General features: G+C 42.8%; 1 protein-coding gene across 1 annotated transcript in view; it reads right to left on the minus strand.

The window, feature by feature from the left end:
- Positions 1 to 26,279, minus strand: part of plxnd1 (plexin D1) — a 72,336-nt gene that overhangs the window by 3,605 nt on the left and 42,452 nt on the right. Inside the window, exons 14-33 of the mRNA XM_031753575.2 lie at positions 23,791 to 23,896; positions 22,269 to 22,408; positions 21,687 to 21,866; positions 21,251 to 21,335; positions 20,785 to 21,054; positions 17,798 to 17,947; positions 15,187 to 15,301; positions 14,425 to 14,532; positions 12,719 to 12,831; positions 11,055 to 11,159; positions 9,859 to 9,989; positions 8,401 to 8,599; positions 8,154 to 8,300; positions 7,899 to 8,055; positions 7,438 to 7,541; positions 3,995 to 4,058; positions 2,682 to 2,716; positions 1,947 to 2,051; positions 1,619 to 1,782; positions 1,381 to 1,528 (exon numbers count right to left, since the gene is read on the minus strand). Of these exons, the coding sequence (XP_031609435.2) occupies positions 1,381 to 1,528; positions 1,619 to 1,782; positions 1,947 to 2,051; positions 2,682 to 2,716; positions 3,995 to 4,058; positions 7,438 to 7,541; positions 7,899 to 8,055; positions 8,154 to 8,300; positions 8,401 to 8,599; positions 9,859 to 9,989; positions 11,055 to 11,159; positions 12,719 to 12,831; positions 14,425 to 14,532; positions 15,187 to 15,301; positions 17,798 to 17,947; positions 20,785 to 21,054; positions 21,251 to 21,335; positions 21,687 to 21,866; positions 22,269 to 22,408; positions 23,791 to 23,896 (2,626 nt within the window). The remainder of the gene's footprint in view (positions 1 to 1,380; positions 1,529 to 1,618; positions 1,783 to 1,946; positions 2,052 to 2,681; positions 2,717 to 3,994; positions 4,059 to 7,437; positions 7,542 to 7,898; positions 8,056 to 8,153; positions 8,301 to 8,400; positions 8,600 to 9,858; positions 9,990 to 11,054; positions 11,160 to 12,718; positions 12,832 to 14,424; positions 14,533 to 15,186; positions 15,302 to 17,797; positions 17,948 to 20,784; positions 21,055 to 21,250; positions 21,336 to 21,686; positions 21,867 to 22,268; positions 22,409 to 23,790; positions 23,897 to 26,279) is intronic.

The following is a 26,279-nucleotide window of genomic DNA, read 5'->3' on the forward strand; positions in this document are numbered from 1 at the left end:
GAGAGAACGGGACAGGGAGAAAGTAGGGCATGGAAAAAGACGGGGTTAAAAGTGAGGGACAGCCACAGCTTTCAGCATCAGTGAAGGTGCTTACAACACACCTTGGTATTTCTATGTGTCATGAGCTATTTGTGTCACCTATTGCATGTTTGTGTGGTTTAATGTGCTGAGGGACTGGATGGCTCCAGCTACAGTTGCTCCTTCTGATAGTGAACCCTCTCTCTTCCTGTCCACAAGGTCACTTCCTGCTGCTCGCCCATCTGCCTGGTAACCCCCCTGTGACCCTATGGCCCTCTATGTCCTGCATCTCGCCAGATAAGAGGGTTTCTGTGGAAACAGCGAGCCATGCTTAGTCTCCTACCCCTCCCTCACCCCTGCTGGCTCCTGCTAATCCAGACCCTACACTCTCCATTCCTGAGGCACATTCACAAACAGGCGACCGTGCATAGAGGTGTGTCAGGCCACCGTCCTTAACCTACAGGAGAAAATGTGGCCATATCCTTGAACCTGGCGATTCCACAGACAGATGTGACACAATAATGAGACACCATGGAAAAATCTGTCATGTCGGGAGGTTTTACGTTTGTTTCTACATCCATAGGTACACATCCGCCCGCAAGTACATGTGACTATTCGTTGTGGATGCGCTCGCTTTTTGGCTCGGACCTGAAGTGTATAAATCAGACTGTTTCTCTGTGAAAGAGGAGCATTATTTGATGAGTCCTCGGCTCCCTCCAGGGAGGAAGCCAGTCAGAGAGAGACAGGAAGCAGAGCGTGCTCAGGGTCACGGTGTCTGAAGGATGAGACGGATTTGTGAGCAGTGAGGACATTGACATGCAAGCACACATATACAGACAGACAGATAGACGAATGCGCACACACTGGCGCACAGCACAAAAAGAGATCCCTGGTGCTCATGACCTTGGATCAGCCGACTGGGCTGAAATAACATGAGGAGAGGAGGTAGATGGGGCTGACAGTCTGAAGGCTTTGGGATGAAGGTTCACAGTGGGACCTGAGGTTTGTGTGTGTTAGTTAAATACAGTAGATACATAGAGCTGATGGACGGATAGATACGGTATGATAAATCAGAGGTTTTTAAGGCAGGCAGAGAGAGTCCAGGGGGGATCTATTTCCATATATAAATTTAAACACACACAGAGAACATCACAAAAAAATGTCAATAAATATACTTAGACAGAAGACTTTTATCACTTGGTGCTTTTCTTAGAATTGTGTTTTGTAGTTTTTTTTTCAGCTTTAAAGTTTTCCACTGGTATTCATATGGGTTCGTATGCTGGAAACAGGAACTGCAAAAAGCAGCTTTGAAAACGAGAAAGAGGAAGAGACGTTGACAGAGAGAGATGGTGACAGACTCACTTTGCCTAGTTGCAGGTCAGAAATGGAGCAGGCATCGATGAAGGCCTGGGCGATGACAGATAGACATGCGTCCATGTGATCTGTCTTATCAATGTCAAACACAAACTGAGGATTCTTCAGGATGTTTACCCAGAACCGCAGCGGTAAACTGCACAGACAGAGTGAGATAAGCTGTTAAAAGTACTTGTACAAAGAGGCTGACCAAACAGGATTTTAATCGGACCGTTTAGTTGCCTACCTGTTGGTCTTCCAAATGTGCAGGGTGTCTGGGTCTGTGATGCCCCGTTTGTCAGCCTGTTCCTCCAGGAAGTCAAAAAAGTATTTAACAGCCAGAGGAGGGCGGTCTGGAGGGATGCTGAGGATGGCCTGAAAGAGGTCATCCAAGAACTTCTGAAGAGTTCCCTGTGGAGGAAGAGATAAAATGCGGCTCACACATATGCAGACACATGGTTTCATGCGACGAAGGAATTTCTGTGTGGCTTCTGAAATAAATACAGGTAATAAAATATGAAACAGAGAGATGACTTGTGTTTTGTTTTGCCCTTCGATCTCTTGAGTATAGTTACCTTTGTAGACAGCAGGCGTGTCAGGTAGATTTCAGGCAGGACTTTCTTGCGATGACTCTGCCTGTGTGACTTCTTGGTCTCCATTAGCTCATCGTGAGGTAGCACCTATGAAAAACCCCCAGCAAAAAAAACATTAACTGCACATAGGTCAAAGCAGTGAACCCCAACATGAGTAGCTGAATGAATGCACCACTGTCTTTGCTGTACGAAATACCAGAGGGGAATTTTCTGGTTCTTGCATTAGACACATGATCCACATAAGGGTATTTTGAAGCTCTAAATAATTTACAGAAATAGGGAAGTGATGGGATTTGGGAAATTCTCATGGTTTTCCTCCAGTTGCCGTGCACAGCATCATGTCTGGGACTTGCTCATACAAGTCTACATGGAGGTAGCGGAAAGAAAGAAGCAGTCAAATTCCACCTACTTGTGTCAAAAAATGACTACTGAACTGTCCTGCAAAACTAACTATTCACCCGGCAAATTGTATCCAAGGAACTCATTATTCTAAAGTCAAAGGGCCCATATCTTGGCTGACGTTTATAAAAGAGCTTAAGCGGCATTAGTGCTGTCATGTCCTCTCAGCAGCTTTCCTTTTCACCTCCATTCACCCCCATTCTCTCTGTCGTCAGGCCTGCTCTGGGCTGAGTAACACTGGCACGCAGAGGAAAAGCTCGGGTAATAAACTTAGACATAGCTCACAGAAACAATGATTGCCTATGAGGAGATACTCACCAAGTGTACATACTTCTCAGTATCCAGATCTTTAACTGAGGAGAGAGAAACAGAAAATAAATAACATACAGTAAGAAACAATGTGCAATCAGCAAGGTGGAGACCTGACAGAATAAAGAGGATACGGTAGGAGGGAACACAGGGGAGTTTGACAGATAGGAGGAAGAAAAAAAAATCGGGGGAGATTGACAGGACTGCAAGAGAGATAGAGTGCATGCAAAAGGAGAAAGTGATTAAGGTGGACTGTGGGCCAGTCGAGGAGGGGAGCTGTCTGAGAGAATGAAAGAGAAAGATTACGAGTGAAAGGAGAGAGAAAGGAGAGAGATTAGGGGAGACAGACACACAGAGTCTGTGATTGGCTCTGGAGCCGGTGTAATGAGATGGTAATGCTCGGCCAACGCTGAGAAAAAAGCATTAAACCTTTCTGTTTATATATAGATCTAAACACGCTCGTACGCAAGCATGTGTACACAGATATGAGTACAAGGACACATGTAGAAGAGTGTTCAAACACGAGTACAGGCACAAAGACAAATGCAGTAAATTACTGTACACACCCCGGCAAAGACAAAAGAGAGGCATTTGTGCGGATACACACACAAACACCCTCATAGTAAGTGTGGTCTCATTACAGACTTCATAGCTAGAGATGCTCCTGCCCAGCGGGCCTCAGTCCAGACCCTCAACACTGATCACAGGCAGGCAGGACAGTGTTTTCTATTAGCCAGGGAGCACTACAGGCTCATAACACCCCATTGATGCTTTGAAGCGGGAGCCAGGTTTGGTCCACATAAGCCTATTTTTGGCCCATTATGAATGAGAACAGAGGCTTTGATGGACACAGCCTGAGCAGAACTGAGCTCTGGTGTGGTACTGATTATGTAAGGTAGACCTTAGACAATGAAAGGACAAGCCATTAAAGGCTGTATGTAAACTCATCTGTCAACAGCCATAGCAGTCATTTTGTTCTGGGCTGAGATTGGACAATGGGCCAACTTGTGTCACATTTTTCCCCCCCAAGGTGACTCATGCTAATGGAATACATCTATAATGTGGAAAAGCTGCTCTGAATGAAGTTGTAGCATTAGTGTGTGTTATGATTTATTAGGTGCAAGTGTGTTTAGATGTGCGCTTTTGGGGACACGAAGGTGTGGGGTTTCATGCGTGTTTACATTACTGTGTCATGTTCTCGTGATCAGCTACTGTAAGCATGTGCTGGTTTTCCTGTGATGGAGTGGGTGGTTGTATTTATGCAAGTGTGGGCGAGTGCGTGACAAAGAGACAGCTAGTGGGTGTGTTTGAAGGTGGCGTACCTCTCCCCAGGGTGTTCTCTTTCTTGTCTTGCATGCTCATGGCCAGCGATGCCCCCTCTGGGATCTGTGAAGAGGGAGAAGGTGAAAGGAAGGAGGGAGGGAGGAAAGTAGAGGAGAAAGGGCACGGGGTCAGGGGTGAGCGGGGGTGCACCAGAACAGCGTCATTAAGCACGCCCTCGAGGGAGTGTCCCGCTGAGGGCTTTGCATGTGCGTGTGTGTGTTGGCCTTGCGTGCATCTCGAGAGGTGGCGAGTTTGCGGGAGCCTGGCAGGGCTCATTAAAGTCAACCCACGGTGAAATGGATTGAACAGCCTCGCCGATGAACCCAGACTGTTAGTACATGCTGCAGCTCACTGCTTTCACAGCTCTGTCCCCATGGCTCAGCTAAGACTAAACAGAGCACTTAACAAGTACAGGTAACAGGTCAAAGGGCGAGAGTCACCGAACTTTTGTTTACTTACGCACAAATGGACATGGACATAAGCAAACACACACACGACAAGACATTGTTAATGGGAGAAAAGTGCATGACATTTTACTTTTTTCTTATTTATTTTTTTCATAAAGGCAGTTTGAAGCTGTAAGTAGCATTGCTGACAGGATGCAAGATTCTTCCCTTTAACACTTATTAAATTCTTATATGAGAAGCAACGATTGGCTAATTCCCTGCAAACTGCGTAATTAAAAATGTTTGTGTCCTTTAATAAATGAAAATGAAATAAGTACATTTTAATAATGCTGTACAAAACAAGCTTCTATTTAATTTCCTGTCCTATGGTAAAGCAGTAAATGAGAAACTGTATACATATTAGTGTATTAGTACACAGTATACATTATCAGTTACTCACGCAATGCCAGTCATTACTTTTACTGGTTTATTTAACAAGGACATTAATAATGCACATGAATAAACACTGGTGCAAATGTGCCAGAGTAAGCAAAGAGCCTTTTTTTTTCTATCTGAGATATTTTTGATAACAATTAACTAACTTTTGAAAAAAAATAAATTTGCAATTTAAAAAGTGGCACACAACTTTTTTAATAACTTTCACAGCAATCATTTCCATAGCACTCTGCCAGGCGTCAAATCCAGATAATAAATTCAAACTTTTGTTACCAGTGAATTACTACAACATAAGCCATTTAAGTCCCCATTAAATCAAAAATGTGCTTTATTATTGTTATTTCAGTTTGAATGGTTGACCTCCAGTTTAAAATGATTTATGCAGCAGATCTTTTCACCTTTATCTGTGGAAGAAGAAAAGTTTCTTAAATTGCAGTTTAACACTAGGGCAGGGGTGGGCAATTAGTTCTCCCAAGGGCCCACGTGGGAAACTGGGACTGTTGTGGAGGGCTGCAACAGTAAGATGAACTCATTTCTGCTTATTATTAATTTAACTTTTTATAAGCTTATTGGTTTGGCCCTTAACAACAATGAGTTTCCAATGTGGCCCCTTGGGAAAATGAATTGTCCACCCCTGTGTAGGAAATAGGAGTTGGAAGAAACTCCAACCCATCTATCTTCTTCCGCTTATCCAGCTGAGGGTTACGACAGGCTGGAGCCTTTCCCAGGGTACACCCTGGACAGGTCGCCAGTCTGTCACAGGGCCTACACAGAGAGACAGACAACCAGTCACGCTACACCTACAACCAGTTTAGAATGATCAATCACCAATTAATGTAACCTCACTAACCGCATGTCTTTGGACTGTGGGAGGAAGCCGGAGTACCTGGAGAGAGCCAACCGGGACTCAGGAGAACATGTAAACGCCACACAGATGGTGCATTCAAACCCACCACATCACCGTGCTGCCTTCAAGTCCAATCCATTTACACTAAATTATGACTCTAGAGCTGAAATCAGCAACTCTTGTTTTTCAATTTAAAGTTTTAAATTATTTAAAACTAAAACAGCTTCAAAGGTTTTACTTAGCATTTACTAGACGGATGTTTCGAGGAAAAGGTTTTTGGGTAGGCAAGCTCCATTAGAGTACTATGCCAAGTTATTATAGTTTTGTATTTTCTAATTAGATTTCAAGTTTAATTTAATTTTTGAGTTTATGTATTTAACTCAGTTTAGTTTCTAGAGTTGATTTTCTTGTTTCAGTTTTATATTTGTTTGAAAATGTTTCACTTAAGTTGTTATTAGTTTGAGTGTTAGTTTTAGTCTTTTTTAATCATTATTGAATGAAGGACACACATCAGAGGCAAAATTAGGAAAATCAGTACAGACATTATGATAAAAACAGTTAACTCATAGTCTTGTAGACATCCAGAGTCTCTATAAGCACGTCAATCAAAGCCTCATCCGGCAAATTGTAAAAAATTCTGACCAAACTAACAAATACTAAAACTATTTCCTCTGTATTTTTTTATTTTAATTTAATTGATAAAGTTCACAAAACTGTTTCAGTTAGTTTTTTTTTTTTTTTTTTTTCAAAAGTCTAGTTTTTATGAAAATTTTCCTTCACATTTATTTTCAGCTTTTAGTTTAGTTTTGGTTAACTTCAATAACCTTGATCCTATGTTGAAATCGCAAAGAGGAGAGCATGGGAGGTTACTGTATTTGTTAGATCTGTGTGTGAAATCAACACGAGCCAGCGTTTAAACCCACTTAATGCAGTGACTCACGAGGACTCCATAATTCAAACAGTTAGCGCGCAGCAGCATCAGGCTTCGCTGAATGACATTTAAGTTTGAACTTTCAGAGGAACCTAAAACACTTGTCCCTTCTGACGTGGTTAAATAATAAAAACACTTTTAAGCATAACCCGGCCCTCGAAATGTTGTAAAAATCATGCACTGTTAGTTAACAACTTCCTAATTTAAAATAAATTATACTGTTGCAGATATTGTATACTGAATTGAGCCATCAACGGTGTGCTAATGCTGCAGTAAACGATTTGTGCAGTCACAAAGAGAAACATGGTGCAGCAGTGAACTCCAGCACAAACAGAAACACCTACAAAAACCAAAAAACCCAACAAAAAACGCCACAGAAACATCTCCCCACCCGGTGACAGCCAGTGACACCTTTTACACGGGATGCTTTTCAGTATGCTAATTTGTCTCCCAGTTAGGATGACAGAGAGAGATGCGAGGTAAGACGGAGCCGATCCTGCCAAATGATAAATCCTCGATTCTGCAGCATCAGTCTAACAGACATCAATTCGGGCACCACATGTGGAGGTGTGGCAATACATGTCATACTTCCAGAAGCCTCCTCTTTCCTTGAAGTGCATTTAAGAGATATATGATGGAGGAGGAATGATTTCCGGGTCAAGGGAAGGAACGAGGACGCAAGAAAGCACAGGCAGGCATAATGAAAAGCACCGCATGCTCCAGTTCACACTCTCAGCATCCCTGCTGTTGCTGTTGCAACATGCGGGATATACAAATTCACCAAGGCAACACCCACCACGATGGTCTCTCACAAGCACACACCTGGTAATGGAAGACTGTGTTGAGCTTCTTTCGGCCATCCTCCATCACTGAGGAGTTGTCCAGATCCTGCAAAAGCTTACTGTTGCTGCCTGAGTCAAACCACTCTGGAGGAAAGAAAAAAGGAGAGACAAGCAGCAGCGTTAGACAATTTCCTTCTAAATTTGGAAAAGAATATGCAAGACGGACCGCAGCCGTGCTCTAACTCTCTGTGTCACGACCTGTGGAAATATTCTCGGGCCATTAATCAAATCAGCACTGCAGGCTCCACAGCTTTTGAAAGCAATAACTCTTTGTGATTATGACTGTACACTCTCCTCAATGCATTCTGTCATTTATTACATTGCAGCCTCAGGTTAGTTGAGCTTCATGAGAGGAATTGACCTTTTGCAAAGGAGATTACTATATCTTGGAGGGCTAGGTAGGGGAGAGGATGAAAATAATCAGAGAAAATGTGCTCTTACCCAGGTCGACATCCTCGGCCCGAGGCCACTGGGAGAATGGGAGGTTTTTATAAAAGGCTTCAATGATTTTTTCCTTAACTTGGCAGATTGTGTCTGTGTTCATGACCCTGACAGATAGGGAGTCCATGCCACAGCCCTGGAAGGACACGTTGATGTTCTGCAAAAAAACAAAAGCATGGGACGATTTGTAAAAATATGAGTTTGGATCGTCAGCATGACATTGTCAGCATGGCATAATTAGATGAGATGTCAGACCTGTGGCTTGGCCTCAATATTCTCACGTAGCAGCCACTCCTCATTGAGGGTGTAGCGGGCTTTCCCTGTGATGGCGTCTATTGAGCCCTTGTTGATCTGCTGCTTGATTGCACACAGCAGCAGGAAAAAAGGCTCACCCACTGTTTCCTAAAGAATTTGCGAAAATCAAAGCTGCGGTAATTCCTTTTAATCAAACTTGTGTGACTCATTAATTACTCAGCTGAGCATGCTTCTTTCCCATCCTCACCTTGAGGTAGCTATACATGCAGATGGACATCCAGTTGGTTAGCATTTTCTCTACTACGGACTCAGTCCGGCGGAGCATTAGTTTGGGGTTTTTGGAAGCCGACGCATCAATCAGGTCCACCAGCAGATCTTTCATGATACTGGTGTAGTACTCCAGCTTGCCATGGAGGGCGATGGTGAGCAAGGACGCCAGACTGCATCTGAAGGGTGAGAAAACAGATTAGCGGCTGAGACAGATGAGCAAAAACAGGCTCTGGCAAACATGCCCTGTCAGTGTGTGGTCAGTGGAGATTTAAAAATAGCTACATTAGAAAAACAACAACAATATTTGGTCCTCCCCTCAGCACCTGTGACAGCAGAGCCAAATAAAGGTTTGATCTAATGCAGGGAGTGTCTGAGTCAGTACCAGGGGTGCAGGGGATTTCCCTAACAAAGCCCCTCTAATCCATCAGAAAGAGGCTACATCACTCAGTAAGTGCTGATGTTGTGCTGGGAAAAGGATGTGGTCTTGCCGCTGGAATTTCTCTCTGATTCACAATGACAGCCCAGTTTTAGGACATCAGGAAAAAACAAAACAAGTAACACTGATATATGTCTGTATATTTACAAAGCTGGAGCAAAAGGTTTTCCACAAGCTATATGCAACAGATAGAGAGAAAAACCTACACCTATAAAATGGTCTTGTGTCCTGTGAAAAACTCACTATACATTTGTTTTTAGACCGCAGCTTCAGTTTTAATGTTAAGACTGATTTTATACTGAGTGTTAAATTGGTAAGTCAGAAATTATTAAATAAGTTAAGAAAACAGATGGATGGAAAAAAGGAAGGACTGATAAACTTTGATCTATTCAATGGATTAAACTTTAATATAAGCTCATTACAGGCACAACACCAGCGTAATGAAGCCAATACAAAGTGCCAAAAACTAGAGTTTGTTAAATGACCACTTAAGGCTGGCTGCAGAAATTAGTCAATCTCAATACACTACTATTTTAAAATGCCCACGTCTACACAAAAAAGTAAAGAAAAAAAAGAAAAGCATATGTAAAGTCTGGCACAAAAAATATTTTAGTCTATTTAGCCTGTTATAACTTAAGCATCATTAGTGACTGTTAGTTTCGGGTTCCCTTTTAGGAGGTATAACGTGGATTACTATGTGTCTAACTGTACTAAAAGCCCACCCAAAAGCGATGTGTCCAGATAAAATCAAGTATTTAATTTTTATGCTACTTTCCACTTATTAAGTTGTATCTGTGTCTGTGCAGCGCACTCATACATGGAACCTGTTTATTAATCAGCCTTGTTCACCATTCTTCACTTCAGTTGTTCACGGTGTGGTCTTTCGCTTTATCTTATTCAGTATGGCTCTCTGAGAAAAAAATGTTTCCTACCCGTCTACTCGACAGCAGTTTTTCTGTCTGTATTACAAATGAATGTAGCAGAAAGAGAAGCAGTTACCTGTCCCGCACAGCAAAGTCTTTCTGCTGCTCCAGGGCATGGACGAACGTGATCAGGAAGTGTTTGTTGTTGAGGAGAGTGGAGAACAGAGTGATGCCCTCTTCTATGTTAGGCCTTGTTGTGTTGGTGGCCTGATGACAGAGGGGAGATTAAACAGTTATGTCTCTACATGACTTCACCTTAACTGGATTACACACCTGCTGCGTCCCCCCTAATCTACTTCACCTCCTCTCATCTTGAGTGACCCATCTACCGAACACTTCATCTTTCTATCACATCTCTACCCCGTGTACCTTCAGGCACCTCCCACTCTGGTTTCCTCTACACTATCTGCACGTCCTGCTCCAGTCTCTTACTGCGTGTGATAGTCTCTAAATGCGCCGAGTCGACTTAATGAGTATGGCCTATCTATGAGTGCGTCTAAAGCAGCCGTGTGATGAAGTCTTCCCTCTGGACTGCAGCCATATGGTGTGGTTTGCAGCCTGACAGAAGGAGAACAGGGGTGTCCATTAAGATAAATGCCCGCCTATGAGATTTATTTGCTGTGACCTGGAAAACACTTCCTGGGAAGACAATGTGGATCCAAGGCACTTCATCACTGTTAGACAAGCTCCCCTGGCTGCCGACCCAAAACTAGCGCTGCAGTCTTTACTTTCTCTCGTTGTAATGTGCGCATGCATGTGCTTTCACTTTCAGCACACATTCACACAAATGTGTGTGAAAATGCACGCCCCCCTCTTTTACTCTCTTTATAACTCTTGCTCTGGTCCATCCTTACACACACACACACACACACACACACACACACACCACCCACTAGAGATCTATTTCATTAAAAAGCATACTGTGAATTTGTCCAAGTGCCTGTAGGAAGTGTGTCTACAGCCTGCTATCAACTTAGTGGGCAGCGCGTTCATTAACAAGCTATCATTTGTGTCCTTTGAAACACCTGAATGACATGCATACATATGTGGGTTCACACAGACAGTACACTGACATAATCCAGACACAAACTTAGCAACCACAGGAAGGAAGGCAAAGAAATCACAATATGCTCTTCTTTATAGCTCACCGACAACAACCTTACCACGAAACCTTAATAAGCTTCAGCGTGACCCAGTTGAACAACAACAAAGTGAAAAAGCACTTTAGCAGGAGAAAGCCTAACCTAACAACCTAATGGCTTAACCCCTCACCTGCCAATCCTGCAGCAGCGGGTGGGTCTCTGGTAAAGCTCGAGGCCCCAGTGCATCATTCTCGTAGACAGGTTGGACCAGACTTTTCTCGTAATCTGAGCACATCTGAAACACACAATCACACACAGAAAACTGTCATACAAAGTCTGCTGTAGTCATAAACACCGGAAGATAAACAGGGGAAACAAAAAGAACTGGCTTTTATGCGCTGGCAGTAAGTTTTGAAATCTGGAGGCAAAGGACAGAAATTCTTGAAAAGGTCCCGAATGACCATGAAAAGGAAACATGACACCGTGACACAAAACGTCATGATCCTTAATGGCTTTGGAGACAAAGTGGCCGAGAGCTAAGAGGCAGCCTTTCAACACAGTCTGTCATTTCAGGACAGCCACGTCTGGCTGGCACTCTAACTGTGTCTAAGTCTGTGTCTAACACTGTTTCGTGTGTGTGCGCGTGTGTAATCTCAGACAACCAGAAGCTCTCATGGAAAAACAAGAGCACAAAGGCTCATTTACTGTCTTAGCGGACAAATATGGCAGAACGCAGACCATGATACATGGGCCTAATCAAGCTAATGTCACAGACTGGTTTGCTGACCTCCACAGCGACAGCACTGAGCTTCAGATTTTGGTTGTGGCCATCTCGTTTATTCAAAGCCGGATGTGACGCAAAGGGGTGAGTCTGACTGAGGATGCACACCCGTATGGTAGTAACTTGCAGAGGCTGTCATGCATTAAAGCACGCTGTGCCAAATCATCAGTTTTTTTTCTCGAAATGTCACCATAATTTATGGAATCAACATTATGCTGAGTTGCCTTGAAACTAGCGACTGTTTACAGAGATTATAAATCAAGGGAGAAGTAGGTCATTAAAAAAACCTTCTGCACAATCTGGCCTCTTTTTGCAACCATACATCTGCTGGTATATACAAAAAACACAGCTTTATGAGACTTTGCATCGGCTTCACTTTCAGACCTGGAGGCTACGGCCAGCCTTTTTATACAGTCTGTGGGAGAAACGATACTGCAGTAGCAACACTGGAATTTATGTTTCCCTCCATGTAGCTTTTCAACACTCTCCTCCTCTCTTTTCCTTCCCGAAAACCCCCCAAAACAAAATTTAAAAAAAAAAACAGCGTCCACTGTCCACTGAAACCGACATGGCTGTCATTGCGCAAGATCGTTTGTACTTGCAAAACAGCGTGGGTGTGTGAGTTGAGAAAAAAAGAAAACGATGTGTCTTTTGAGAGATCGGGGGAGAAAGTTTCCATGTCACAGTGCCCGCCATTGTTCTGTCTCCTTGAAAGTCCATGCCTGTGGTTGGAAGACAAAGCCTGCTGAGCTGTGCCCGTCTGCACTGGTAGAAAAACACCCACCCACAGATAGGCCCACAATGTACCTTCGGGGTGGATCACACATCAGAAAAATGCTTACCTATAGAGAACATATTAACTGTCCTGCAGGGTGCCAGATTGAGCTACACCTCACTGGATTTCTGCTGTATGTTTAAAAGTTCCAAGGTGAATTTTTACCCTGCATATTACAAGCAGTGACAAATGGGAAATGGGACATGTAGGGCAGAAATATTAAAACCCCAGTGAGAAAAATGGTATTGTCAATGTGCCAGTCGAAATCAGATAACAGGGAATAAATAGGGTTTCTCACCTTGGGGAAGAAGGTGCGTGTGACAAACTGTTTGTACTCCAAAAAGGGGATGCCCTGGCTGCGATTCAGTTCTTTGGTCAGGTCTGTCATGTCGGTCTGGAGTTCTGCAAAGCCTGAAGGCACAAAAAAGAAAAAAATCCCCCCAAAACAAAACAAATGAGATTGAATCATGGGTTCTGTTTGTACACCGCAGTTTCTTCCTGTTTCTGGCTCCTCGAGCTTCATTTGTTGCTAAGTAAAGTAAGCAAGAAATCTGTTTGCAGGCTAATCCAGTAACCATCAATTTTTCCCATCCTGCTGGAAGACTGGTTGATTTCAGAGGAAGCTATTTTAAATCAAACACAGAATTGTATCATTTAATTTCCTCCATCTACTATCATCTTCTGGTTAAATACTAAATATACCAAATCCTAATCCTCTGATCTTTTTCCCCTCTCATCCTTTCTCCCTGCCAAACTGTGCAGCCCATCACGACACGCAGGCAAATATTTACCAAACGACAATCAGAGCAGCCAAATCCAGTCTGAGGCTTTTATCCAAAACATGTGTACAGATCGAGGTTTACATGCAGAAACAGCATCAGCGTGTCCAGACGCTGACTCCAATGGCATGGCAATGTTGTAGCCACTTTATTGGCTAGCATGTACCAGCAGAGGATAATGTTCACATGTAATGACACGCCGGAGATCTCTTTATAGAAAAGTGCATCCTGTCGCAGGATGAGAGACGTATTTGGGTTACAATGGCTGTTTCTTCAGACTGTGTTTGTGCAGAAAGAAGAGAATACTAGACCAGAGGGATTTAAAACATATTTCATTACACCGCCAGGTTATTTATCCTCCTGCTCGCTAAAGCATCCTCTGAATCAGTTCACACTGTCAGCTCCAGATTATAAGCAGCAGGCCTGAATACCAAACCTCCCCTCTGCCTCACTCTTCAGACAAATATCATGACACTCCCATTTGTGTAACCTGGAATATGTCAATTACCCATCTTCTTTAACCCTCTCCCCCCTTCGCCGGCTTTTATCACATCTTCTCAGCAAAAGTATCCAGCGCTTTGTTCACACTCGCCCTGAACTCAGCCACAAATCTATCTGTGTCCTCTGACAAAATAACCTCTCCTCTCCTCCTCTCCCTCCCACGCTTCTGCTTCTCCTCAAGCTTGCGGCCCTCACTCCCGCTCCTATCGCTTCCTCCCTCCATTTTTCTTTCTCTATCCGTCCCCCCCATCTCCACACAATAAATCTGGGTGCTCAGATGCCGAGTGGCCTTCACACTGCTTTGGTCTAATGCCCTAGACACGCACACGCACACACACAGACACAAAACCAAACACAAACTCACAAAGGTCTCGTTCCTATAGGGCAGAGGGAGCAGAGGCGATGTGGTCACTCAGTGTGTCTGTCTGTGACTGATCATTTGGCAGAGACTATGTTTCATGAGTCACGCTTACTAGGCACAGATCTGTCAACTGTTCTATCTTTCTCGCACTTCAGACTAGAAAACCTCAAAAACAAATATACTTTTTTGCTCGCACGCGCACACAAACACAGATATACACAAACAAGTAAACACAAACAAGTGTGGTCAACATTTCTGTCCTCACGCAAACTTTTTTTTTCCAAATCGCTGGTCTAAGTGACTTTGATAACAAAGTTTGTACTGGAGTGTGCGCGCGCGTGTGTGTTGTTCTTATAAACACACCTTTACGGATCTCCTCTCTGATCTGGGACTCCATCTCCTCCATTTGGAGCAGCGTTTTCTGCCAGTAGCGTTCTGCCCTTCGGCTCTTTGTACAGTACACTACCAGAGCTGAGAAAAAAAAAACAAAACACAAAAGAGTGAGAAAAACACAATGCAACTAATTTACAAAACAACTGCTGTTATCACACACTGTCAACTTCCTGGAAATAATAACAGGGTCAAAATGGGACTAAGAGATTTTCGAATGGATGAAATTATTTTCGTGTTTTTCAGCTTTTATGAGCCCGTGGAAAACACTTTGTGCCAATGTTTTTCGCAGTGGGAACATGAGACGTAAAAATGATTTACGATTTTAATGTCTAAAAAAATGTGTGCACTAATATTTCAACATTTATGTCACACCCACAAAGTCTGGCAAGAAAAGAAAGGAGGTTGGTTTTTTTGTTGTTTTTTTTAATATCTGAGAACAGATTCATACCGGGAAACTGTGTGAAAATCCACACTAACACCAATTTTCACCCATACACCTGCCCCACAGACACACTCAGAGATTACAGTGTATACACACACATAAGCACACAGATGGAGTAGACAGTAAGAGGAACACTGTGGTCTTTGTGCAATGGATACTGAAGAGGAATGAAGGGAGGCGCGGGAATCTATGACCCCCGAATTCCTTTTATCTATTTCCCATCTGGAGCACGCATTGCTATAACAGGCATACATCCATCATGTTCTGGTAAGTATGTGTACACAACTTACCCACAGTGCACAGCAGCAGCAGCACACAGCACACTACAATGGATACCACGATGGCCATCTCGCTGCCGCCGAGCTGCACTGTGGCAACTTTGCGTCGAAAGTTCCCCACTTGCACCTAAAAAGAAAAAGGAAATGACAAATGAAACTGGGTCAAGCTCCTTCAAAAATCTGCCTCCTCTATTGTTCTGTTTTAAGTTTTCCTTTCTCCTTCTATGGATTTTTCTAGCACCGTGACTGTCAACTATATCGCCTCATGTCCTACATTTACTTTTGTTTTCTTAGAAGCTAATTTTAAAACATTAAATTCAAAATAAATTACTCTCAGCTCTTAATTACTGCAAATAAAAATATACTCCCCAAAAAACAAGCTACCTATTCTATAATTATCTGACAAGATGTGCAATTTAATATAACGCTTAAATTATCCCATCTCCATCTCACTAGTCCAGAAATTTGATGAAAATGCCCCAGCTGTCAGATCTTTTGAGTCAGCTGCTGGTTAGCTGTTGCAAAAAGCCAACTCTAAAGCTGTGCAAGCATGTTGAAATCCTAGCAGATGCACTTAGAGTAGTGGGAATATCAGCAAATGATGTGTAAAGATAATTATAGCAGCCCAGATGAGATAAAATAAAGGGATTGTTTAAAATGGTTTACACTGATAAAGGAAGAGTGGCGAGAATTAAACCCCTCTTCCTGGATAGTTGGCTAGTAAATGAATGGCTGGAGTCAAATTGTTGTCCCTTTTCCTGCACTACATTGTAACCCAGCAAGGTAATATCCAAAAAGGCAAAAAGAAAAAGTTGAAGGCAGAAGGTTGCAGAACACACAGTAATGAGCAGTAGATGCATTAAAACTTTTCTTTGTAACACAGAGTGAGTGGAGTGCAACAGAAGCAGTTCTTAATGAGAGCACAAGTTGCTGCAAACATGCACAAGCACATCATTTTTTTCTCCATGGGCACAGGTGCACATATGCAGAAAAAAAAATTACACACTGTAGATGTAGAAAAATGGTCTCTCGCTGCAACGAGTCACCCAGTTCAGTCTAACCCAGATGTGACAAGAAAAGAACTTTCACTTCTGCCTTCTGATTAGTCAGCAGGGTCTCTCTGGTCCCTGCTCACATCATTCCCGCTCCTTCCCCAATCTGAACATATTTCATAAAAGGAGACGGAGATAAAAAAGCCTCCAATCCTCAGACCAAATCCTTCTTACAGTGGTCTTACTCTAACGGGGGGAAGCTGGCTAACCGGGCTCCCTCATTTTCACATTCCCTCTTGCTCTTTCTGTTCCAGACATTTATTTACTCAGACCAGCCAGAGGAGGCCTTCTTCCAGAGGTTGCAACAGCCAGGCCTGGTGTAATGGAGGGGAAAATGCCATTGTTCCATGTTCCTGTTTCGCTTGGGGTACAAAAACACTGCTTCCCCACATCCACTTCTGCAGCACTTCAGAGCCAAGCACAACACAGGCGTGCAAAAATAGATCTTCCACCAAAAGTAAGTGAAGTAAAACAAATGGCCATGAGCTATGCGTCACCCCAACATGTATGCATTTATTCAAATGTGCCAGCACAAAGGAAAATGTACTTGCACTCTGTATTTATGCCCCTGTCAAATGCGCTTGCAAATCATCCTCAGTGCTCGTGTGCAGGCAGCAGACAGCCCACCCATTTGTGTTATGACATCTTATCTGACCCTTGCCCTGACTTTATGTGTTTGCTAATTGCCAGTGTTTATTCTGAGACATCCTGAGAGACAGATGGGGGTGGAGGTTTGCTTGAGCAAGCCACAGGTACACAAGGAGAGAGAGACAGAGAAGGAAGGAGAGGTTTTACTTCTATTTTTGTGTCAAAGTGGGGAAACGCTTCTTACAGTTTACCTCAACTGTGGCAGAGAACGACTAACATATGTTTTCTGAGCTATTTCAGCAAACCACTCGCAGTTTGGCTCATATTTAAATATAGATGAATGCTTTCCCCCTTAATAGAGCCCTATCAAAACAGACCAGAACGGATATCTACAGATGGGGAAGAGAGATGGGTAGGAAAAAGAGGGTCTGGTTTTATCAGGACTGCTCAGGGCTTAGCCATGTCTTGATTAGGGCATTTAATGGAGAATGAAAGAACCGGGAAACAAAAAACAAAGACACAAGTGAAGAGTGAGATCATCGCTGACTCAGAAGATTTTTGGTATCAGTGTGAGCAGTCTGTGCATTAGATGATAGATGAACTGATAAAAGATTAAAGACATGAACAACAATTGGCAAACACACAACTATTTGTTGTGGCACTGTGGCACAGAATGACGACTAACCACCCCCAACTGACTACTATTTCATGATGGAATGCGGAGCGACTACAACCCATTTATAATGCATGTAGAGCAGCACACTCACAAATGACTTGCAGAGCACGCATTCAGATTTTTGCAGATAAAATCCGTTTCAGTGAGCATCACAGGTGGTACAGATTCTGACTAAATGCTTGGCTTGAATATCGTGTAATATTTGGTTGAAACTCTAAAATTATCGAGGTCCAGGCAGCAATATTTTCAGCACAAGTCTGGATTGTACATTTGCATGTTATAGTGTTTTACAAGCTTTAATACTTACAAAGACAGGAAGCTCCCTTTCGCTGGAGCTGGATAGTCCGTTGATAGTGCAGTGGAACAGCTGGTCATTGTGAAAGGTGATGTTGCAGGGATAGGAGCCAATCATCACTGAGTATTCCTCCGGCATCAGCTCCAGATCGCTTGGTACTTTCTGTGCCAGGAATGAATAAAAACAGCCGTCAGCCGGTCAGGGGTAAGATAGCAGAGGGGCCTACTTCGAACAAGCGCAGATAACATTCACGAAGAGATTTACCCCACACATACGTGCAGACACATAGGCATTCTAGTGTGCACGCACAGAAACCGAGCCGTGGCAGGCCTGTCATGCAGCTGTCATGCATAGAAAGGCAGCGGGAAACTCATCCAGTTTGGGCTAGAGTTCAGCTCGAAGCACAAAACATTCCCACTCCCCCTCTCACATGGCCAGGAAAGTTTCTACAAACAAACCCGATCACGGTCATCCGTGTCTGAGCCCAGAATAACATTCTCAGGGCCTTTACAGAAGCCTTTTGAAATAAGATGCATGGACAATGTTTTTCAATCAGTCTAACTCTGCTGCTTCCATTCAAGCCTGGAATTTCACTGCTTAAATAGACACTCGTCTGATTTTACACATGAAGTGTGATTTCACTGACTCAGGAGGTGTAGCACTCAGCTTATTTAAAAAGCAGCACAATATCTTCCGAGGATCTAGTGCAGGATTTTTAAATGCTTAAAAATTTAAAGTAGGGATCAGGGGAACTCACTTTGCAGATGGTGGGCACTGAGTTTGAAAGATTTTTATCAGGCATGACAGAAATGAAAGATGTCCTTCACTTCCAATATGGTCATTTCTTGATTTTGAAGCTTGTCCCGTGTTAGGAACTAAGGCTCAGATCACTTGAACAATGCTAATTACATGTTAATCTTCATTACTTCTTCTTCTTCTTTTGGCTGGTGTCTTTAAAAGTCACCACAGTGGATCATCTTCCTCTGGCACAGCAATCCCCTGCATGTTGTCCTAGACTACATCCATGAACCTCCTCTAAGGTCTTTTTTCAACATCCTTTGTTCAGTTTACCCACTATTACTCCTCCATCTCAACGTTCCTGCTCAATCTGACCTGTCCCTAATTATTCCCGTTATTTAGTAGAGTCTCTCGCATATCGTCAAAATATCTGAAACTCTTAGACTAAAGTACCCCTTTTAATATGTATAACATAAGATCTAGTTGTCTGTTCAAGGGTCACGGTGGTTCAGTGGTTAGCACTTTTACTTCAGGTTCGACCCAGGCTGGGTCTCTTCTGCAGGTTCTCCCTATGTTTTGGTTCCTCCCTCATCAAAAACATACTGGGTACGTGCTGCCTATGTTGGCCCAGAGCACTCATGCAAAAGAAATTCTTAATCTGAAATATTTTACTAATCGGTTAATTAAGGTTTAATGAGTAATGCAAGAAACGTCATTCCACCAGAGTTCAATAATAGTTTGTCTAGTCAGGAACGTAGAAACTTCAGTACACAAAGATCAGGCACAGATGATTAAATCGACTGTAAAAAGTCTAGCTGCATTACTTCAAGTACTTTATTTGAAAGTAGAAATCCAATCAGGAAGCCGAACTGTAATCTTGCCACAGAGAGCTCTACTGTGAAACAACAAAGAAGAATTTTAATATTCATCTTTGCAGACTAACTCCAAGGTTTGTGTATGATTGCATGACTCCTTGTGTTTCTTGTGGTTTTACTTTTTACTGTGTCACAGCCTTCTCTGTAATTAATTTGCTATGTACAGTGTTATTGTTACTAATAATGGACTAACCTACAAACAGAGAGACCTACAAACATATGAGCCTTTTTGTATGAAATGGCAATTTCCCTTCAATATAAGAATGACAAGTGAGGAAGTATGTGTGTGTTTATCCCCAGTGTGCTTCCTTGTTTTGATTACACCCTTAGGACACTGTTCTGTCCCCACTGCAGATTGCAGCCCCCTGGGTCTCTGTCAACAAATGCTTCCTCGAACAAACACAACACACACACACATCATACACAGACACAAAAAGCATCAAGCTATCACACCAATATGTTTGAGCATATTCTAAGAAATAGATTTTTATAACCCCAATATGCACAAGATTTTCACACGGAAACTAATAGAAAAGACCAAAACAATGGATTCCACAGGCCGAAAACAGAATAAAGGATAACAAAACCCACCCACATTCCAGCTCAGGTTCTTAATATAGGCTGGCTGGCTAACAAGCTCCCTATTAAACAAACACATTTCTCTTCAGCCTCTCTCCCCCATTCAGCTCCACCACAAGTGGAATCCACCTTCCTAAATCAAACAGGAAACAACAAATGAGTCGACCATGTAGATGGGCTGAACCCGGCACACACCGACACATAAAGAGGAAGCTGCGTCGTGTTCAAACTTTCCTGTCTGTGCTGTTAGTATGTGCATTTTTTACGGTGTCACAGCCAGAAACCCTCTAGGGTGATGAATTCATGCAGACAGGTGCTTAGATCAGCCAGAACGTAGAACATGGGACCTCCAACTAAACAAAGCCCCCCTTCCCCCTTAGACCTGCAACATTAGAAGTCAACACATTACAGGGGACAGAGCCTTTGAAGTGTTTTATATGCCTCTGGTTTATGTGAATATGAATAAAGAAACAGTCAGCTCTGTCGGCTCATAACAGTGGGGGCATTCAGGTTTACAGCAGTTATGCTTTTGAAACCACAAAACAAGCCAGAAAATAGCGTCACTAGTTCAAGGAGTTGAGTATGTATTACGTTTTTTTCAAAGCTCGCCACATAACAACATAAAAGGCCTGATGTCTTCTGATGGTACCTTTAAGTCTGACCAGCTTTTTGATGAAATAAAGTTAAAATGCAAATTATTTGTGTGGCGATGTCTGTAGGGACTGGCAGACTTCTGGGGATTTCTGGGGATCTTTTTGTAGACCAACACAAAGTGAAGCATGAAAGTGATTGAACAGTGTCGCTCACATTGATGATGAGTGTCAGCTGCTCCCCTGAATGGTGTTTAATTAGCTTCTCCTTGTTGGCGGTGAAGAACTGAGGATCCTCCACATATTCCAAGGGAAAGTGACCTATGTGAGGTTCCTCCTCTTCTTCTTCGTCATCGGTATCAGACGAGGAAGGCCTGTCATTCGTGTAAAGGACTCCATTCAGCAAGAACTGCACTGAAGTCGGCTGGGACTGGTTGGATGGAGGAGAGCGGCAGGCAATCGTGGAGGGGGTGAGCACTTCACACTGCTGTGGAAGGACCAGAGAGGACAACAGTTACTTACTTTGAATCAATAATTTATTTGTGTCTGCACATTTATGACTACATCACAGGAAAAAATACTTTTGATTTTTTCTAGTGAATCACAAGATCCCGCACATCTGACTATCTGACTGAAAGCGTCTTACCAAGCAAAATAAATTAGGAAATAATTAGGATACTCACTGAATGTCCAATTCCCACCACCTGCATGGTGACACTCTGTACCAGATCAAAACCCTGGCCTGTCACTGTGATGTTCCTGCCACCACTGTGACACACACACACAACAGAGAGTCACATCTCAGCTGCGACAAAAAAAAATGTGTCAAATTCATACTGACATGCAAATACTTTGGGACCCTTCTCCAACATGAGACAGAGACAGGACAAGATAATAAAGCACACCAGTTTGAATACACTGAAAAGCCTCACATGTCATCAAAGACATGCCACTGCCCTGTCACACTGAAGCTGTGCAATTTAGAGAACAATAGGAAGAAGACACCGAGGACAATATTACAGTAATGACTTATGTCTGTGACTGGGAATGCGAGGAGAACTCCAAAGTATTGCATGTGGAGATTTTTAATCCTTGAGATGTGTGCGGTGGTATACGTACCTGCGGAAGCTCATTTTGGGGCGGATGGAGGTGATAATGGGGTTCCTCTCATAGGTGTATGTGGTGCTAAGCTCTGGACCCTCACAAGTTTTGTTCTCAAACTCTACACACACTGTCACTGGGTCAGTGTGTGCCTGTGAGGCAGGAGGCATGACGCATTCAATTGTTTGAGCTGTTTTCCTAATAAAAGAAAGAAAAGAAAAAAACCATTGTAACCTCAGAACTTGCAATGTCTACAACTGTTTAATCCCCAAAATGTTTCCAATTACAATTGAAGTCATGTTGGCAGAGTTACACAGAAGTCAAAGAACTGCTTTGGAAAGCATTAGGGATACAGGTAAAGGTGCTGAATTTTATGCAGGCTTCAGAAAGCTGTGCAGCCTGAATAAATAATTACAGTGTAGCTGCATTTGTTATCAGCTACAGAAAAGGGCGCTATTAATATGGGCAAAGCAAAGAAAGCTATTTAAATCCTTTGTAGTATATTGGTAAGTATTCAAAGTCACAGAGAGTTTAGAACCACTTGAAATTTGACCAGCTTAACAAAAGTTGCAAAAACTGCTTGATGAAAGTCGCACTCACTTAGTGATAATGCATTCCTGTGTGGTGTTGACCTTGACTTTAACCTCAGACCCAATGTTAAGGTGTTCCCCATTGATGGTCACTTTGGTTCCTCCAGCACGCAAGCCCCGCTCCGGCTCCATGGACAGCAGCTTTGGGATCTGCATGCAGAGGAAAGATACGGGACACTACTAACAACAAGTCACGTTTATCAGTAGAAATCTGACAGCTTCTGTCACTGGAAAAGACAGGCTTAGTAAAAACTGTGTTTGTGCTCTATGATGCCTTTCTTGACAACAAATAAAATCTTTCCTTATCCTTTGAGGTTTAAATATCACGTCTTTACAGATGGGCTGAGACAGCTGCTGACTATAACAATAAATTAGTGAGGAAAACTGTGAAGACAGCCCACGCTGCAGTATGTTAAAGTGCTGCTGAAGCCAACAGGCATTTAGGCCCAAGTAGCAGAACAGCTGTACTGTACTGCGGGTAAGAAGCAATAATGTTCATGCATACACATGAGAAACTTCATGCACACGTAATCATACATGCACAAAAGCACCTACACACAAATAAAAAGCCTCCTTGGGCAAAGATGAATATCCCTGTCCGGCTCTGCAGCTACCAGCATCAGCATTCCTGCTCTTTTCAAACTTTTTATCCCCGCCGTGAACCTCGCCTCCAGGGAAACCTCTTATCCTCACTGACAGGATTCACTTCCTCAGTGCACAGGGATGGAGCAGACCTATTGTGTATTTTTGTTTAGGAGGGGGCGTAAGGAGGCAGATGTTTCCGTCAAGAGGTTTGAGGAAGGAGATGCGGTAGAGGCACATATCCTGTCTCCAGAACTGCTTCCCCTTTCTCTCACATCTTCTCCTGCAGTAAAACACCTCCTGACACTGACCACTTCTGAGATGGATAAGGAAGCTCAGGAGGAGTTCCCACGACAGATCTCACTATGTTTGTTGTTCTAGATTTTAAAAAAATCCTCATGTATCAAGAAGGGTTTCAAGATTGGGATGATTTTTTCTGTGGGATGACTCACAAGGAGATCTGTTTGTAGAAGCTCCAGAAATGACAGCCCGTTCCAGCACTGAATGGAAAAAAAAAAAGTCTTTGTCTATAAACAAAGAGAAACAAATGGCTTACATGGGTATTTCCACTGGGTGAATACTCTTAGAGACTGAGAGACTGTGTGGGTTGAGGTCAATTAACACAATGCTGGCCAGCTCGCCTCGTCCGGTGATGAATTCAGACCAAGGGGACATTCCAACAATCACCGTATTTGTTTTTTCTGGCATTCAATGCCGAATGACAATGGTGCTTAGCTTACAGCTCACATGGATGTTTGAAGATTCCCACACACTAGCATTCCTCTGAATCATAAAACGCATCTGTTAACACTTAACTGACACACATGGGGAGGCTTTCCCAGTGGGGAAGGAGCAAAAAAAAAGGAGCATAGATGAAGAATGTGGAGGAAGAGGCAGATAGAACAGAAAGCAAAAACCAGCAGGAGGGTGGATATCTGGAGAATACTCACTAAATATGAGAAGGTCTCCTTTGACTTCCCCGTCCCACTCTGCTCCACATCCACTTGGACAATATCGCTCCTGTTATCTGCAGCCCTCCCAGTGACACACACCAGCCTGGGGACAGAACACCACAACAGAGGATCAGTTAATAAAAGAGAACAATATGAATAACAAGCAAAAAAAAAAATGATGCTCACAATTTTAAATCAATAATCTAATTTGAAAAAAAAAAAGGAGTCACTCAACTCAAATTGCAAGTGAGGGAAACCAATATAAGAATGAAAAAGGAGATCTCGATCTGCTAAACAAAGACACATAATTAATCTTGGGGAATAGTGTTATGAACTAATTCATCAATGCCCATTGCATTTACATAGGGGATCCAATAAAGCCCTGGGATATCAGATATTAGAGGAAGTAAAGTTCAAAGCTCCTTAGACCAGATGTGTCTAACCACAGAGGAGATTAAGAAGCTGCCTTTGCTTGTACTCTTACCTCCTGGCTGTGATTATACCCTGTGCCATCAGTGCACGCTCTACAGAGACGTCTCATGTTAATGACACGGTGGTGTACTGAGGCACAGAGACCTACTGTTCTGGGACCTCACTGGGATAAATGCACCAAGGGGGGAACACAACCTTTATCGCCTCACATGATCTCCTTCCAGCTTGACACCCTGTCGGTTTATTTAGTCAGGTGCCTGCTGCTACAGTGGTTATAAATTCTCAGCCAGCGATATATGATTGACAGAGGAGACCCAGGGAATTTACATAAGTGCAGGAGCTGTGCTTAGTGTGGGAGGACCTGGCAGGACACACAGTAGATGCGGCTGGGCTGGGTCGGTCTAGGCTTGGCTGAGGTCAAGCTGTCGGGGCTTTCTAAATATCAAGCCTTATCCAAAGTGACATGTATTCTGTTTTCATCTAATTTAAGCTCAGACCCTCAGCAGCATATAATAACCCTAATTAAAACATAATTTTTTCCCCTTTTTTTCATAAGCCGGAATAGGTGTTAAAAGGAAACTAAAATAACCTGCAGTACCAACCATCTGTTGATAGCAGGGTCTACATTCATGCTCATTAATTACAGAAGCATCAGGTAAAGAATGCCATTACACTCAAATTACACTCCTGTCAGTTATGTGGCATGAGGGCAGACGTGCACCTGTTTGAGAAAAAATGCATCGCTTCACATGCTCTAATTTAGAGAGGAAAGAAAAACAAGGACAAACAAAATGAAACATGACTATTCACAGGATCAAGCCTGAGGGAAATAAGAGAAATTGGAGCCTGAATCAGTCTCATCTTGCAGGGTAGCTTCAGGCTGGGAACTAAACTGTTATCAAAACAGTACATCATATTATATGATGTTTGCTATTGAACCATAATGTTGAGGATAATTCTGCACAGCAAAGACACAAAGTCATTTTTTCCTGTGAAGTACAAGACAAAGGATTTTCTCAGCAGATAGATGCTATGATGAAGTCAGTTAAACTGAAACTAGGTGTGTCTCATAGTTTCAGGAAAGGGTTTAGAAAACTTTCTCATGGCTGTATAAGCCAACGCATTAAAGTATGATGGAAACCCATGAAGGCAAAATGTAAAATGGAAATATTTGATGCGACATGTTGAAAAATGTCAGAAAATAGCAAAAAAATGTCCCAGCATGTCCAAATCTATAATATATACACTAAATATTAATCTTCTTCTTTTGGCTGCCCCCTTTAGGGGTCACCACAGTGTATCATGTGCCTCCATGTCACTCTATCCATGTCATCCAGTCACACCAAACCCCTGCATGTGGGAGTTGGTGTCTCTGTGGTCTTCCTCTTTTCCCGCTGCCTGGCAATTCTATCTAGAACAGCCTTTGTCCAACATATCCACAATGCTTCCACAATCCGAACGTCAATGTCAAAAACATCTCAACATTGCCTTCAAACCTGCTCCATCTAAGCTGTCCCTCATCATTCCCATTATTTTTTAGTGACTCTCACATATTCTAAAACTATCTTTAATCCTAAGTGGAAAATACCCCTTATAATGTCTATAACATCAGGTTAAGTTGCCTTTTCAAGGGTTAGACAGCATGGTGGCCTCTCTAACTTTGTCTCTGAACCACTCAGTTTGAGCCATCCTGCTCTCATTTCTAATCCTGTATATCCTGGTCACTCCCAATGAAAATCTTAACCTTTCTTAACCTTTTAAACTCTGCCACCTTCAGCTCCTCCTCCTGTTCTTTTGTTATTACTACCATCTTAAAACCACACATCATAGTGGGTCTCACTGCCTTCTTGGAAACCTTCCCATTTACTCAGGCTGCTATCCTTCTTTTACAAATCACCCCTGACACTCGTCACCACCCACTCCACCCTGCCTGAACTCTCTTCTTCACCTGTCTTGTACACTGTCCATTGCTTGGATCCTCTCATTGAACACACTCTGTAATATACTGACTTTACACTGATAAAAAACACTGTAAAAAAAAAGAAACAAAAAAG

This window comes from Oreochromis aureus, linkage group 20 (assembly GCF_013358895.1).
Source record: "Oreochromis aureus strain Israel breed Guangdong linkage group 20, ZZ_aureus, whole genome shotgun sequence".
Taxonomy (NCBI): domain Eukaryota; kingdom Metazoa; phylum Chordata; class Actinopteri; order Cichliformes; family Cichlidae; genus Oreochromis; species Oreochromis aureus.